This window comes from Sander lucioperca, chromosome 18 (assembly GCF_008315115.2).
Source record: "Sander lucioperca isolate FBNREF2018 chromosome 18, SLUC_FBN_1.2, whole genome shotgun sequence".
Classification (NCBI taxonomy): Eukaryota; Metazoa; Chordata; class Actinopteri; order Perciformes; family Percidae; genus Sander; species Sander lucioperca.
The window spans coordinates 29,737,494-29,751,660 of record NC_050190.1 but is presented as its reverse complement, the minus strand read 5'-3'; the positions used below and the strand labels follow the sequence as shown (position 1 = coordinate 29,751,660).

Genomic DNA, 14,167 nt, shown 5'->3' with positions numbered 1-14,167 from the left:
TACATTTTGGATATATTTTAAATTATCATCTGTGTTTTTCTTCTTCACATAAAGGTATTTCCACCGTAAACTGGTGCATAAAAGTGTATCAGAATGCAGGAAATTAAGTCGATGCTCAAAACTTCCCTGGGGGAGGACACCCAGACCCCCCACTATGATACCCCCCCCCAAAAAAAAAAAGAAGAAAAAAGCCACTACAATACATCAGACTACACCACTGGAAAAGACTCAAGTAAAGTACCTCAAACTTGTACTTAAGTAAAAGTACTTGAGTAAATGTAGGCTAGGCTACTTAGTCACATTCCACCACTGGTTTTCTAGTGTGCATAACAGTAATATATACCCACAACCATCAGTCAGTCGTTAGCCTAGCCTATGTAAAAAGGAAATAGACGACCGTGTGAGAGCAGCGTGTCAGAGCCGCCTGTTAGCGGCACTGCAGATGGACTAAAGCAGAGTCAGCTCTGCCACATCCTCCCCCTCCTCTCACACACACACACACACACACACACACACCATGGACGAATTTCTCCCATCCTAGCGTCGCTACAATTAACCATCATCGGCTGCATTTAACCTACACGCGACCTGACGATAGAAAACTCCGATTCCTCTCTGTTTTTCTCTCTCTCTCTCTGCCGTGGACACTGTTAAGTTGGTTTTCACAGGTGTGGAGCAGAGAATGAAGCGGCTTTTTGTCAGAGCTGTGCCGGACAAAGCCATGAACCCCTGGCTGCTTTTGGCTCTCCTCGGACTCTGGTAAGTGTGTCTGTATTGATGTGAAGGGGGCAGGGGTGTCTCCATCATGATAAGAGGAGGGAGGTTTGACAGGGGGAAATGGTTGCAGATGTTGCCGCCTCCTCGGACAGGAATCGCTGCATCTTAGCAGTTCTACCGGTGATCACAGTACAGCGGGTCATTGTGTGTGTGTGGGGGGGCTTTAGAGGAACACATTTGAAATGAAATGTTTGTTAAAATGAACCAACCTTGAGCCATATATCTGCATTTTCCTAATCTGTGCGGAACCCATTTGATTTGATTCATAGAGTGTGTTTTTGGGGAGAAAAAACAGGGTGGCTTTATGACACCTGCATCTGAGTATTTTTCTAGAGGGTCTGTCACAGGGGCATAGGTTTTGTTTCAACATGGGGGGGGCACATAACCATGGGGGTCTGGGTGTCCTCCCCCAGAAAATCCATTTCCTGTGTCAAAAATGGTTGGGAACATACTGTACATGTTAAAAGCCCCCTGTATGGTTATTTGTATCAAATCTACCTCTTCTTAGTATTTGGGTGGGGGGGAGAAATATCCCCTGCATCCCCCCTGGAAATATACGCCTATGGTCTGTCATATGGCAGAATATCATGTGGGCTATTGATGGACAGGTGAGTGATGATTTAGTACCTTGGAAGATATCACTTCATCACCCTCAGCACCCCCCCCCCCCCCCCCGCTTTTACAGGAAACCTTGGCCACAGAGGTGTAAATTGTACCCTGCTAAAGACAGGCCTATACTCCTCCAGATGACAAATGTGAAAATATGATCCGCTGAGTAGACTGTCAGTTCTGTATTCAACACATCATTCTGCATAGTGAATTCTCCAGACACTTTAAGGTCACCCAACAAAGTGAGATTTGGAGCCTGTCTTAGAAAGCTCTAATTAAAAACAACAAATGATCTAAAAATAATCATGGCGTTTGCCAGATTTGTTACTATATTTCAAAATAAAAGTGCTGAACAAATTTTAAAAGTTTACTTTTTGTTATTCCATTTACCAATGTGCCTGTCTTTCAAATGCCATCTCACAGTTGATTGATTTACAGTTTGCATTTACTGATCTGTTAAATTGAAACAGATGTAGTGTGGGCAGGACTCTAAGTTGTACTTAAAGTCAGATGTGTTCACTTTGTATACATCTGACTTTAAGTACAACTCTGAGTCCTGCCACATTCAGAAGTACTCGGATGATACGGCTGTTGTGGCATGTGTGCGAAGTGGATGGGAGGAGGAGTACAGGGTCCTTGTGGAGGACTTCTGTTCTTTTTGACTCGACCAGCTGGTCAAAAAGGCCAGCTCAGTGCTGGAACTGTGGTGAAGGGGCGTGCATGTAACAAACTGCACACCATAATGGGTAATGACAATCACCCCCTCTACAACATCCTGGCTGGACAGAGCAGCAGTTACAGTGAGCGACTGCTCTCGCTGCACTATAGGACAGAGAGGTTCAGGAGATCCTTTTTCCCACAGCCATCAGGCTTTTTAACACCACCTGATGTGATTATTAATATCATGCAGTGTCATGCAGTGGTGGCATCACAGGCTTTCTTGGTTTTAGCTTGCGAAGCAACCACTAGAACAAATGAAAGAAAAGTCCCTGAAGAAAAACATGCTGAGACAGACTGAACTGGTGCAAAAAAAAAGTGAATCACCACTAAAAAGTCTCAAGGGCTCCAGTTGAATCAACACATTGAATCGAAGCGAGAAGATTTAAACTTCAGATGAACTTAATCAGCATCCACCACAGCTCAGTGCTAAAGGCAGAGCCACAGTGTTACAGTAAGCTGGAGTTCTTCTAATGGCCCCCACTGAAAAAAACTGGCTGTTCTGTAATGAAATGAGTAAGATAACTCCCAACATTTAACTAGAAATACAAAGTCCCGTTCTTGTCCCGCATGTCACTGAAACTTACATTTTGTAACCCCACCCACCATCTTTCTTTAATCCTAACTGTCCCGTTCTTGTGCCGCATGTCAGTTAAATGTACGTTCCGACCCAGAATGTCAAACAGTAATGCCAAGAGTGCCGGCCAAGCGCGTCTAATTATGACGCTAAAGGAGACTTTTTGCGTCAATAACAAATGCCAAAAGGCACCTGACCAAGCATCGCTTTTTGACGTGTGGGAGTGAGAATGTGTTGGTATATCCACAGCAGCCACGTACAGCAAAAATTAGTTTTGGCCATAATGTTGGTTAAGGGAATATTGATCTAACGGCACAAAGTGAAAGGGGTCATCAAATTCATTGGGAATAGTCCTCCAGGGTCCATTAATATCCATACCAAATTTCATGGCAATCTTCCGTCAGTTGCCCAGATATCTTGTTCAAGGTGTTTGTATGGACACAGGCAGATTAACAGACCCACCCTACCATCCTTAAGCCCCACTGCTGGTGGGGAAAAAGTTAAAAAAATATATTCTAAATTTGTGGCAACAAAATTGCTGAAAGATAAGCTATTTTTATCCATTTTTTTTTAACATTGAGCAGACATAAATCAGATGAACATGGTATCGTAGTGAGTCATGTACAGTATTATTTCTGTTCAAGTGATAGCACAGAGTGGTAAGGTTCATTTCTGCTGCACTAGGTTATTGTGCCATGGTTGAGGTCAAGTCCTTGGAATTAGAAGTCTAAGAAAGGGTCATTTAACAGCCTGGGCTGAATGCCAAGTCCTCTTTACAGTATCAGGTCCATGTTCATTATCAGAAAAGCAGCAGTACACCTTGGAATAGACTGAGAGTTCAGCCATGTGTAAGCGCCTGCAATAGACACAGCAGGGCGGCAGAAAACACACATAAAACTGCCTACAGCTGTTTCATTCCAAGTTACAATCCTAAAAATGCTCTTTTCATTTGGATTCACTAAGCATTCTGCTGCTCTAAATCCACTGGATGTTTGTGACTTATGCCCTAAAGCAGGGCTGTAGTACTCGAGTCCGGTCTTGGACTCGAGGCGTTTTTTCTATGGTCTCGGACGTGTCTTGGACTCGCTGGTATTTGGACTTGGACTTGTGTCGGTCTCTGCCACTGGTCTTGCAAATATGGCTTTTGGTCTCGACCGAGTCCAGGTGTCTTTATTATGTTTATAATAATAGTGGAGGGAAAGTAAAACACTGGCCACCTGATAACCAATCACACACTAGATTATCTTCACACGGCACGCCCTGCATCTGCGTGCCCTGCTAACGTTATTGATTCACACACACTGTAACAAACGAAGATGTCCGCCAATTCTGCCATAATCAAATTTGGTTATAGAAATCTCCCGGAATTTCTCAGCACTGCGCTTAAAAAGAAACACAAGGCAGACTGGAAATTCTGCAAAGCAACAATTTCAGAAACCTGTGGGACAATGTCTAACTTCAAAAGACATCTGCAGAGGCATCATAAGACTTTTTTTTTCTGTCCTGGACTCAGTCTTGACTTGGACTCGAACCGTTTTGGACTCGGTCTTGACTTGGTCTCGACTAGTCCTGGTCTTGGACTTGTCTTGGACTCGACAAAGGTGGACTTGACTACAGCCCTGCCCTAAAGCTTTTCCTAGAATAAAAATATGTTCTCTTTTAATACTTCACAATGTAGAAACAGAACATGAAAAGTGGCTTTATTTAAATGTAATCCCATCTATCTATCTATCTATCTATCTATAGTTCCAGTGTTTGCAGAGACAACTGATTTTGTTCATGTTTGCTGAAATAAGCACAAAATACTTGCATGCTTTATGAGAAAAATCTGGCTTTTGTCCTTGGAGAGTACTACTACTACTACTGTGAGGCTGCACCTTCTTGATAAAATGAGAATAACGATTTTTGGAAGAATTGAGATCATGATTCTCAGGGAAAGTATTTATTTTCTATAACCGAAACCAATGATTGCTATTTGCATTATTGCATTTCTTGTCTGTAAACGTGTCAAAGAAACCAAGCAAGCATATGGATTTATACAACATTTATTAAATTACCAACACGGTCAGCAACATACCTCCAAGTAAAAAAACAAACAATTGCTATATCTATCCATCTACATCGATATCAACCCACCATAGATGGTAAAAAAAAGATGAATGACACGTCTCCACTTTCTATTAATCAATTATTAATAAGTTGATATGTTGCAGCCATTTTTTTCCCAGTGGCCACTCATGGTTTTGATGTGTAAAATCCCCATCCTGGCAAAAGGAATATCCAAACAAAAGTCCAAAACACCAGAACACTAAGAATAACCAAAGCACTAGGAATCAAACTGCAAAGGGAGCGACGCAGACAAAGAAAGCACAGAGACTAAATACACAAGGTAATGAGGCTGGTAATGAGGGACTGGTGGCATGAGGGCTGATGAACAGGTGAAACAAATCAGGGCGGGGCAGCCAATCACAAAGGTGGGAAAACACACAAGGCAGGAAGTAATCAAGACATGACACAGGAGAAAGAGAAACTACAAAATAAAACAGGAAACTGAAGCATGAAAACATACACAAGGATGGAACTAGAACAACAAAACAGAACAGACATGGGTAAAACATAACCATGAACAAATAACAGGGAAACAGTAACACACAGGGAATGAATTGACAAAATAAAATAGGAAACTACTGAAAACAACTACCATGACACATCCGGCCCAACAACGTAAAAACAGGACAGCTCAAACTGAAAACAAGGTCGATTAGAATTCTCTTTAGTATGAATTTTTGATACATGGGTTTTATATTTGTTCAACTTTTCTAAGAGCCTAGCCGCTGAGGTTCTTCCACCCTAAATGGAATAAAATTGGGTGCAGCACTGAGTCTTTGCAGTATTGAAAAGCAATGCAAATATATACTACACTTAAGTTTGACCTTTTTCATACCAAAACAAACAACTTGCTGTATTGCTACTGCAAAGCCAATCCATACCTGCAAAAACACTCTTAAAATATATTTTCTGGCATTCACAGACACCCACTGAATTATATGCAAATACTGTACATTTTTGTGTCTTACATTGTTTATTTTTTTCTAACCCACAGTGCAGCGTTTGGGCCCAGTAAACAGGAAGAAGAGGACTATGAAGATGTGCCCATAAATAAAACTTGGGTCTTATCACCGAAGGTCTACGAGAGCGATGTGACTTTGATCCTAAATAAACTGCTGCTGGGCTACGACAACAAACTGCGGCCTGACATTGGAGGCAAGTCAAGTTCATCCTCTGGAAATTTGTGCTTTGTTTTAGCTATGTTACCACAAAATAGTATAAGTGTGAAAAATAGCCTTGTGCAAATTACAACAGCTGCTGCTGTCAGGGGAGAACCTTGTATACAACCTTGTTCAACTTTTAAAGTGATTAATTCTCCTTACTAATGAAAAACTCATAAGTGATAAAAAAAAAAAATGCTGTTCATCAAAACTAACATAGGTCGCTTTAAGGATCTATTTGCATAATGTGCTAAGATAGACAATGATGCAACAGAAATACATGAATAAAAGAGAGCATGTGTTTCTGTGCCTGTGTATTGTAACTTTAGTTAGTTAGTACAAACTTTAGTAGTTTGTTCGATAGTACATAGAGGGCAAATGAGGGTTCAAAGAGTCTTAGATATTGTGTTCCTAATACCAGATATATATGGAATAGCTTTTAAAGTACTGAAGTTATTGAGTTTAGAGCTGGACATTAAAACAAATATTTGCTGAGACTAAGTGACATGATTGTTTCATTAACAATGTAATAATAGTTTTTTTTTTAAATGCATTTTGTAATTTTTGCACAATTTGAAATGTCCAAACCTTATGCACTCCAGTCCTTGTCCTTGTCCTTTTTACACCTGCGTCCTTTTCAGAGGGTGGCCCCTGGAGTGTGACACAGCTTAAATAAAGTGACATCGCTTGGCACCAAAGATGCAGGGAATTAACCATGTTCGCAAATAGCAACGGAACTTGAATTGCCAAAAAAAGAAAAACCAGCAAGAGCAAATGATTGCGTTTTCTGACAACTCAGTGTGTATGCATCTAATCACCTGAACACCACTGTCTTGAGCTTTAATAGGCAAAAATTGGGCTTACAGTAACCGAATTGCGATAGGTTGCTGCTTGTTGTTTCACTTTAGGTTCATCAGACAGACAGCATCTTTTTGGGCATCAGCTAACAAACATGTACGAAAGTTAATGCTGTCTATGTCAGTGCAGTGTGTCTTCTGTTATGTTTTTTAGTGAGGCCGACAGTGATTGAAGCAGCCGTGTATGTCAACAGCATTGGACCAGTGGACCCCATCAACATGGTGAGACTGCTTTTTCTGATTTCCTTTGCTGATATAAAGGAAAATGGATTGATAAATCCCCCTTACTAATGTTAAATAACCTGCACACAACCTACAATGTTGTGTTTTTCAAACTTGTGTTTTTACAGTATTAGGACGTCATCGGGATTCATCCTCTGGGTACTATGAATGTCTGTAGAAATATGAAAAGCAATCCATCCCATAGTTGAGAGTGATAGTACATTCTTTCAAAGTTCCTTGGCAATGGTATTTTAACCCAATGTCCACAGATGAGTTTTTCCAGAGCTTTCAACTTCCATCTAGTGAGATGCCATTAAAAGTGCCGGACAAAGCTAGTTAGCCGACCGCGATTTGAGATTTTATTTGTTTGATTTAAGCCAAATTTAATGGCAATTCAAACAATAGTGGTAGAGAGATTTTAGTCTAAAAAAAGGTCAGGAGATCACCAAAGTTATTAGCATTTAAGAAAAGTCAGCGGATCACTAAAGTAATTAGCATTTATGAAAAGTCAGGGGATCACTAAACTATTTACAATTCATCCTGAGGCAAAAAATGAACGTCTGAACCGAATTACATAACAATCCATCCAATCCAATAGTTAATTAACTATTTACTCTGGGAATTCTGAAAGTAACCATTTAGATATCTTCTGTATATTATTTTTTAATTGGCTTTATTTGCATGTTTTTTCCGAACTCTTTTGCAGGAATACACCATTGACATCTTCTTTGCCCAGACATGGTACGACAGCCGACTGAAGTTCAACAGCTCGATGAAGGTGCTCATGCTCAACAGTAACATGGTAGGCAAAATCTGGATCCCCGACACATTCTTCAGGAATTCCCGCAAATCAGATGCCCACTGGATCACCACTCCCAACCGCCTCCTGAGGCTGTGGAGCAATGGGAGAGTCATGTACACACTGAGGTAGGACAGTTATGCAGCCAGTTTGCTAAACCTTTTGGTAGCCATTTAAAATGTTGATTTTAATAAACTATCAACTCTTTAACAATCTTTGTTGTTTGTGCAGCTTTAGTGTGTGTGTCTGTATTTATATCATGTAGCTCTGTTTTAGGTCTTGTTCTCTTTAAGTTTGATTCAATGGTCTTTTTGCATTTGTTGATGTAATTACAGAGAAAGCATGAAGTACCTTTACTATGTTCAGTCACACTTGGGAGGGAAAAAAACAATGCTGAGACTTGCTTTTTCTCTGTCACAATTCTGTTTTTGTCAGGTTGACTATTAATGCGGAGTGTTACCTTAAGCTGCATAACTTTCCAATGGATGAACATTCGTGTCCACTGGAGTTTTCAAGCTGTAGGTGGTCAAACATTTTCATTTCGACTTCAACTTCCGTAACTTGCCCAGAGGGAGAAGCTTCTGTGTGGGCTAGCATAGTTGCTAAGCCATTGTTCCTTCTCCTTGCCAAAAGGCTCATCTGCTTGAGGCTGCCCTCTCTAAGCCTGTACCAATCTATCATCTGCTCCACCAGCGGAGGGAGGAGGTCACACAGTCCCATTTTCTATGACAGACTTAATGAATTATGCACCTTCTCCCTGTCTGATTCATGCTGTCTGTGTCATCCTCCATTCGTCTCCTGCATTGTACTTTAGCCTCTCATGTCTTGTCATGATCTTAATCTTCCACACAGTAGTGAAAAATGCAATACCATTCCATGGAGTTGAGAACAAATGTCCGGACCAGTGCAGTCACACTAAATTTCATCAAATGAGCATAAACCAGTGGTAATTTCATCGACAAAAACTACTAAACGACCAAAGAAACCTACCCTGAAAAACAACGGCATTTGTCAAAATGCCTAAAAAGATGTACATTTTTCTTATTAGCAAGCATTATCTTGCAGTTGTGCAAAAAAATGCTCTCCTAGTAGCAGTGACAGCAGTAGTGTGACATTGTTATACCAACGCACATCTAAAAAAGAGGGAAGTGTGATCAAAAGTCAAAGCATGTGACTTTAACAGCAGGGACCTTGGACTATGTCCTGTCTTCTACTATATGTCAATACTGGTTTCTTTTAACCATTAAGAAAATGCTTCCCATAATTTAACCATGAACACAGTATTTCCCTAACCGTAACCAAGTGGTTTTATTTGCCTATAATATAATATATTATATTATATTATTATATTATATAATATATTTGCCTATAATACAATGGCCTTAACCACAGAGGTGGCATATCAGAAAACCATGAGAAGTTTTAAAACAATGATACGGGCCATTTTAAAGTTTAAAGTATAGTTTAGGTTGTTTGAGGACAGAGGACGGAAAGTATTTGTTCAGGCTGTTCACATGAACAAAAACTAATGCACTGTAATTCGGATGTCTTACACATATTTTTTGCTGTATGCACGACATTGACTGCCACTGAATAACAACACTCTGGACTGCGTAGGGAGGAGGTTGGGGGGAATAGGTGAGTCGTAAGACACAGCGCTTTTAAGACAGGGAGCAGAGTTTGCATCCCCATGCAAACACAGGATTTTGGCTCACATCTGCACAGACACCCTTCTACTGGATATTAGGCTACAGGTATGCCTATCAAAGCTCACATTTACCCACCATACACAGACTGTTATATGCATTGGAAGACATCTTGCTCATTTGAAGAAATTTCTTGAGATTGGGCAGGCCCGTTCCATCTGGAATGCGCCCCTTTGCCTTGCCATGGTGCAATGTTTCCTTGTGATGTACAGTACACTGAATGACAGATCTATAGGCATCAGAAAGGCTTCTAATTCATTTATTATGTGTCTGTCTTGGGGGGTGGGGTGGGGTGGGGGGTTTCTGTAGATGGTTATCCCAAGAATGAGATAATGTACCGGTGGCAGAGACGGGCAGTGGAAGTGGCAGACCAGCGGTACTGGAGACTCTACCAGTTTGCCTTCGTAGGGTTGAGGAACTCCACTGATGTGGCACACACCCAGTCAGGTAAGGGATTATGGCTAAGGCCTGTTACACGTTGCCGGTCTACAGTTTTACATGAAGCACTGATATATCAAAAATTCAGACTAAACCAGACCTTTGTATGTGTGCATGTCTACCCTATTGTTAAACTTTCAGGGGAATATGTAATCATGACAATCTTTTTTGACCTGAGTCGGAGAATGGGCTACTTCACCATCCAGACCTACATTCCCTGCAGTATGATCGTGGTCTTGTCCTGGGTCTCGTTCTGGATCAACAAGGATGCCGTCCCAGCCCGCACATCTCTAGGTCTGATATGTTCTTCTATTTCATACAGAATTAAACTGAGTCAGAGTCCAAATGTGCCTGGTTCCATAAATGGCTGTACTGGAAATCTGATCAAATCACACCCACACAGTCCTGATGAAACAGATCAGCTGAGTTGTTGATAGTGAGTCTGGTTGTTTAACTTGATTGTTGCTTATTTAGTCATGAATAATATTGCTGTAGAGAAATACTGAATATTTGACGTTTAGTGGCTTTAAAGTTGTACTATGTAAGTTTCAATGATTACTCCAATGCCAGGAAGAGGTAGTTGTTTAAGACGTAGGGTTAGGTTTAGGGGGTTAGGGTTTAACTGCCCACACTAACCCAGTTCTACCTTTTTTTTTTTAACATTGAGTCCAACTTTGACGAAAGCCTTCATTGCAATGGAACTTCACTGATTTGTTCTTTGGCTGTTACATAAATATTCTGCCAAAATCATAATGTAGGACACACACTTCAAATAAATGTAGATGAAAAGTATTTGATATTCCACTGAGTGGAATTTGTCTCTGTGACTCCATTTAGGTATCACCACAGTGCTCACAATGACTACTCTAAGCACCATCTCCAGGAAGTCCCTGCCCAAGGTTTCCTACGTCACTGCCATGGACCTGTTTGTCTCTGTCTGCTTCATCTTCACCTTCGCTGCCCTCATGGAGTATGGCACTCTGCACTACTTCACCAGCAACAGACAGACCAAGAAGTCTAAATCCAACAATAACACACAAGTACCTACCACTCATTTTCTTTCCTCTTCTTTCTTTTTAACCTACTGAATTGTGTTTGTTTTCAGTCTGTTCTCATGAGACATACATACATACATACAGTATAGCTTCGAAAAGTTAAGCACTGTAATTCGTAAGCATTCCACATATTTCTTGCTGTATGCACCACAATGCTGCTGTACAAGAATGTTGTGGGCTGCATCGGAAGGAGGTCAGGGTGGTTGGGTTGCCCTAACCCTAACCCTTAGTAAGCCTAACCCTAACCCAGCGCTTTCAAGCCGGAGGAAACCATATACTTTCACACAGGAAATGCATGTTCGTTCCTCAGGAGTGTTTTAATCAAAACCTTTTCCCTAAACTTAACCAGTCGTTTTGGTGCCTAAACTAAACAGTCGTCTCCACATGATGCTCACTTTTTCTCGGCTTAACTCAATGGCCACGGCCCCTGAAAGGACCGTCATCTGGCGGCGCCTGTACCCGGCTAACAGTCACCTATTGGCGGCTAAACACAACTACCAACTGCCGCTGATTTGACGGAGCTTTGCAGCCGGCGTCACCGAGCTCTGTAGCGGTTAAACACAACTAGCAATTGTCACTCTGCGCCACGAAACTCTGTAGCCGGCGTCACATGACCAGCTGGCAGTCACCTAGTTTCGTAGGATATCATACAAATTGGTGCGCATCATTTTCTGTACTATATTGTACGAACCCGTTCATGAGAATCCGTTGGTGTGTTTCCTTCACAACAGAAAGCACCCAGCATGGTGAATATCCGACCTGGCACGTCCCTGCTGCAGATGAACAACATTGTGCCCTATCACGAGGAGGCTGACTATGCTTACGAGTGTTTGGATGGAAAAGACTGCACCAGCTTCTTCTGCTGCTTCGATGACTGCCGCTCAGGTGCTTGGCGCGAAAACAGGATGCATGTGCGGGTTTCCAAGATCGATTCGTACTCACGAATATTCTTCCCCACTGCTTTTGGCCTTTTCAATCTGGTTTATTGGATTGGTTATCTGTATCTATAAAACCATTACCTCAAAGAAGGACAACTGGAGTTTGACATATGCAAGCATTTCACATCAGCATAGCTGCTCTTCTAGCATCAGAAGTAATAGCTACTTAGCAAACAAGAAACAATATTAGAGAGCCCCTATTATACTCCTTTTCAGCGTCTTGGGGTCTACACAAATAGGTTTACATGCTTTGATGTTAAAAAAACATGTGTTTCTCATAATGCCCATTGCTGCAGCGCCTCGACCTGAAACGCTTTGTCTGAGCTCCTGCCCCCCCCTTCCCAAAAAGCCCAGGCGTTTCAGGCAGTTTAGAAAAAGTGCTTTCTGTGGGAGAGAAAGCTCCGTTTGGAGTTAAATTTGTACTTTATACATCTATTAAACACACAAAATACTATATAACACACTAACAGACATGAAGAATCCAAAAAAGCATAATTTTGAATTTTAAATTATGAATTGACATTGCCTTGTGTTTCCCCGCGCCCCGGATGAAGTATGGCAAATGTCCCTCAATCTGTCCAACACCTTGTTCCAGAGCAAGACAGGTCAACAATTATTGGTTAATATGCCATAAAGTATAGTATGGATATTCATTGTCCCCAGTGGATTATACCTAATGATTATGGTGACCTATTGACCTTTTAATCGTTGCCGGGGGATTGATCCCATTTTTTATGACCGTTTAACCTTACAAGACCCTGAGCTAATTGAAGTCCTTTCCTCGTGGTATTTAGTATGTTTACATGCACACTAATATTCCACTTTTAAATTTATCATGCCAGTAAAATTATGGTTTCTGATCATTTTGGATTAAGGTTGGCAAAATACCTGGATTTACTTAGCTCTAATGCCTACGACTCTCTTAATGCACCTTTTATCTCTTCTTATTTTCTTTTTTATCAATGAAAAAGCAATGATACATTGATACATTTAGGCCTCATTTGTACCCAGCATTCTGTCACTTTCACCGGTTAAAATGACAAATGTTGACTCTGTAACCCCTAACTTGCAAATATTGGAATTTCAAACCTCATCTGGTAGAATAAGCAGATTTGATACTGGATTCAGATTTGTTGACATGCTGTCAAACCCTATACCTACCCATAGCAGATCTGACCCCGGAAATGTTTGCACAAGTACAACTCCAGTCTACACAGAGGAGATATTGCCATCAAACCTGAAAAACATAGCCCAAACGTTTGTTTACTCTTTGCTACCGTGCTATTGATATTGTTGAGAAGTGGGAAAATGGAAGGGAGGAATATGTTGTTCTCTCTCTTAAAGGTATAGTCCCTGATTTTCTTAGAGAGGCCAATAGCTCTAATGCTTTGGCTACATTGAACACGTAACGTATGCCGACCTTTTTAACTGGCTACACCTGCTGCGCACACACGGCGTAGGATTGTGTGATTCACAGGCGACACAGTGAGCTTTTGCTTTGGGATTGTTGTTGTTTCTTCAGTTTTTTTTTGGAGCCGGCACAGCGCTGTGAAACGTCAATCTATTGTTGGCTGTTATCAAATGACATGACGCAGGTGTGGGAAACAAGAAATTAAAACAGAAACTATCAAAACGAAACTGCCAATTCGCTCACTGACAGTCGTTAAGTTGTTTCCTGTATATCGGTAGTTTAATTTAAAAAGACATATCAGACACTGTATGATCCATTTCTGTGTAAAAGGATCGCACACAGCTCGCAAAAAAAATATAAATAGAATACTGTCCTATTTTTAGGTTTGTAGAGGTGATCTCCGCGGAGCATACGCACCACTTACGTGCTGCTCTCGTGCCCGGTGTTGACAGTTTCATTGATTATAGTGGAAGCGTAGTGTTGGAACTTCCGCTCCGCATACGTTACGCTTGCAATGTAGCCCGCCCGTTATGATGTATATTCCGTTGAGAAAAACAGACTTTTTTTAGTTTGCAGGAATTTGGAGCACTATTGGTCACTATAACTAGGGTTGGGCATCGTTTTGATTTTAACAATTCTGATTCTAATTCTGATTCTCACTTTCGGTTCCAGTTCTTATGTATTTGAGGGGTGGAGTTGAAACGGGTCACCTGCTTATTTCACAGATAAGAGAAACATTTAGTTTTTGATTCAATGGTGATTTACAGTTTTACTGGGCATTTTCAATGTAAA

General features: G+C 41.1%; 1 protein-coding gene across 1 annotated transcript; it reads left to right on the top strand.

Annotated features, from left to right (window-relative positions):
* The first annotated feature begins 390 nt into the window (after positions 1–390).
* gabrg1 (gamma-aminobutyric acid type A receptor subunit gamma1) lies at positions 391–13,058 on the top strand. The gene is made up of 9 exons (XM_031321424.2): positions 391–759; positions 5,784–5,944; positions 6,961–7,028; positions 7,735–7,955; positions 8,263–8,345; positions 9,843–9,980; positions 10,113–10,265; positions 10,809–11,011; positions 11,758–13,058. Exons 1-9 carry the CDS (start codon positions 683–685, stop codon positions 12,034–12,036), a joined length of 1,383 nt encoding a protein of 460 aa, XP_031177284.1. The 5' UTR covers positions 391–682; the 3' UTR covers positions 12,037–13,058.
* Positions 13,059–14,167: the final 1,109 nt, after the last annotated feature.

Excerpts from the sequence above, each read along its gene's own strand:
- gabrg1 (XM_031321424.2), top strand. The coding sequence starts at position 683 with ATGAAGCGGCTTTTTGTCAGAGCTGTGCCGGACAAAGCCATGAACCCC. Across the intron at positions 7,956-8,262 it reads AGAGTCATGTACACACTGAG|GTTGACTATTAATGCGGAGT; the intron begins GTAGGACAGTTA and ends TGTTTTTGTCAG. Across the intron at positions 8,346-9,842 it reads TCCACTGGAGTTTTCAAGCT|ATGGTTATCCCAAGAATGAG; the intron begins GTAGGTGGTCAA and ends GGGTTTCTGTAG.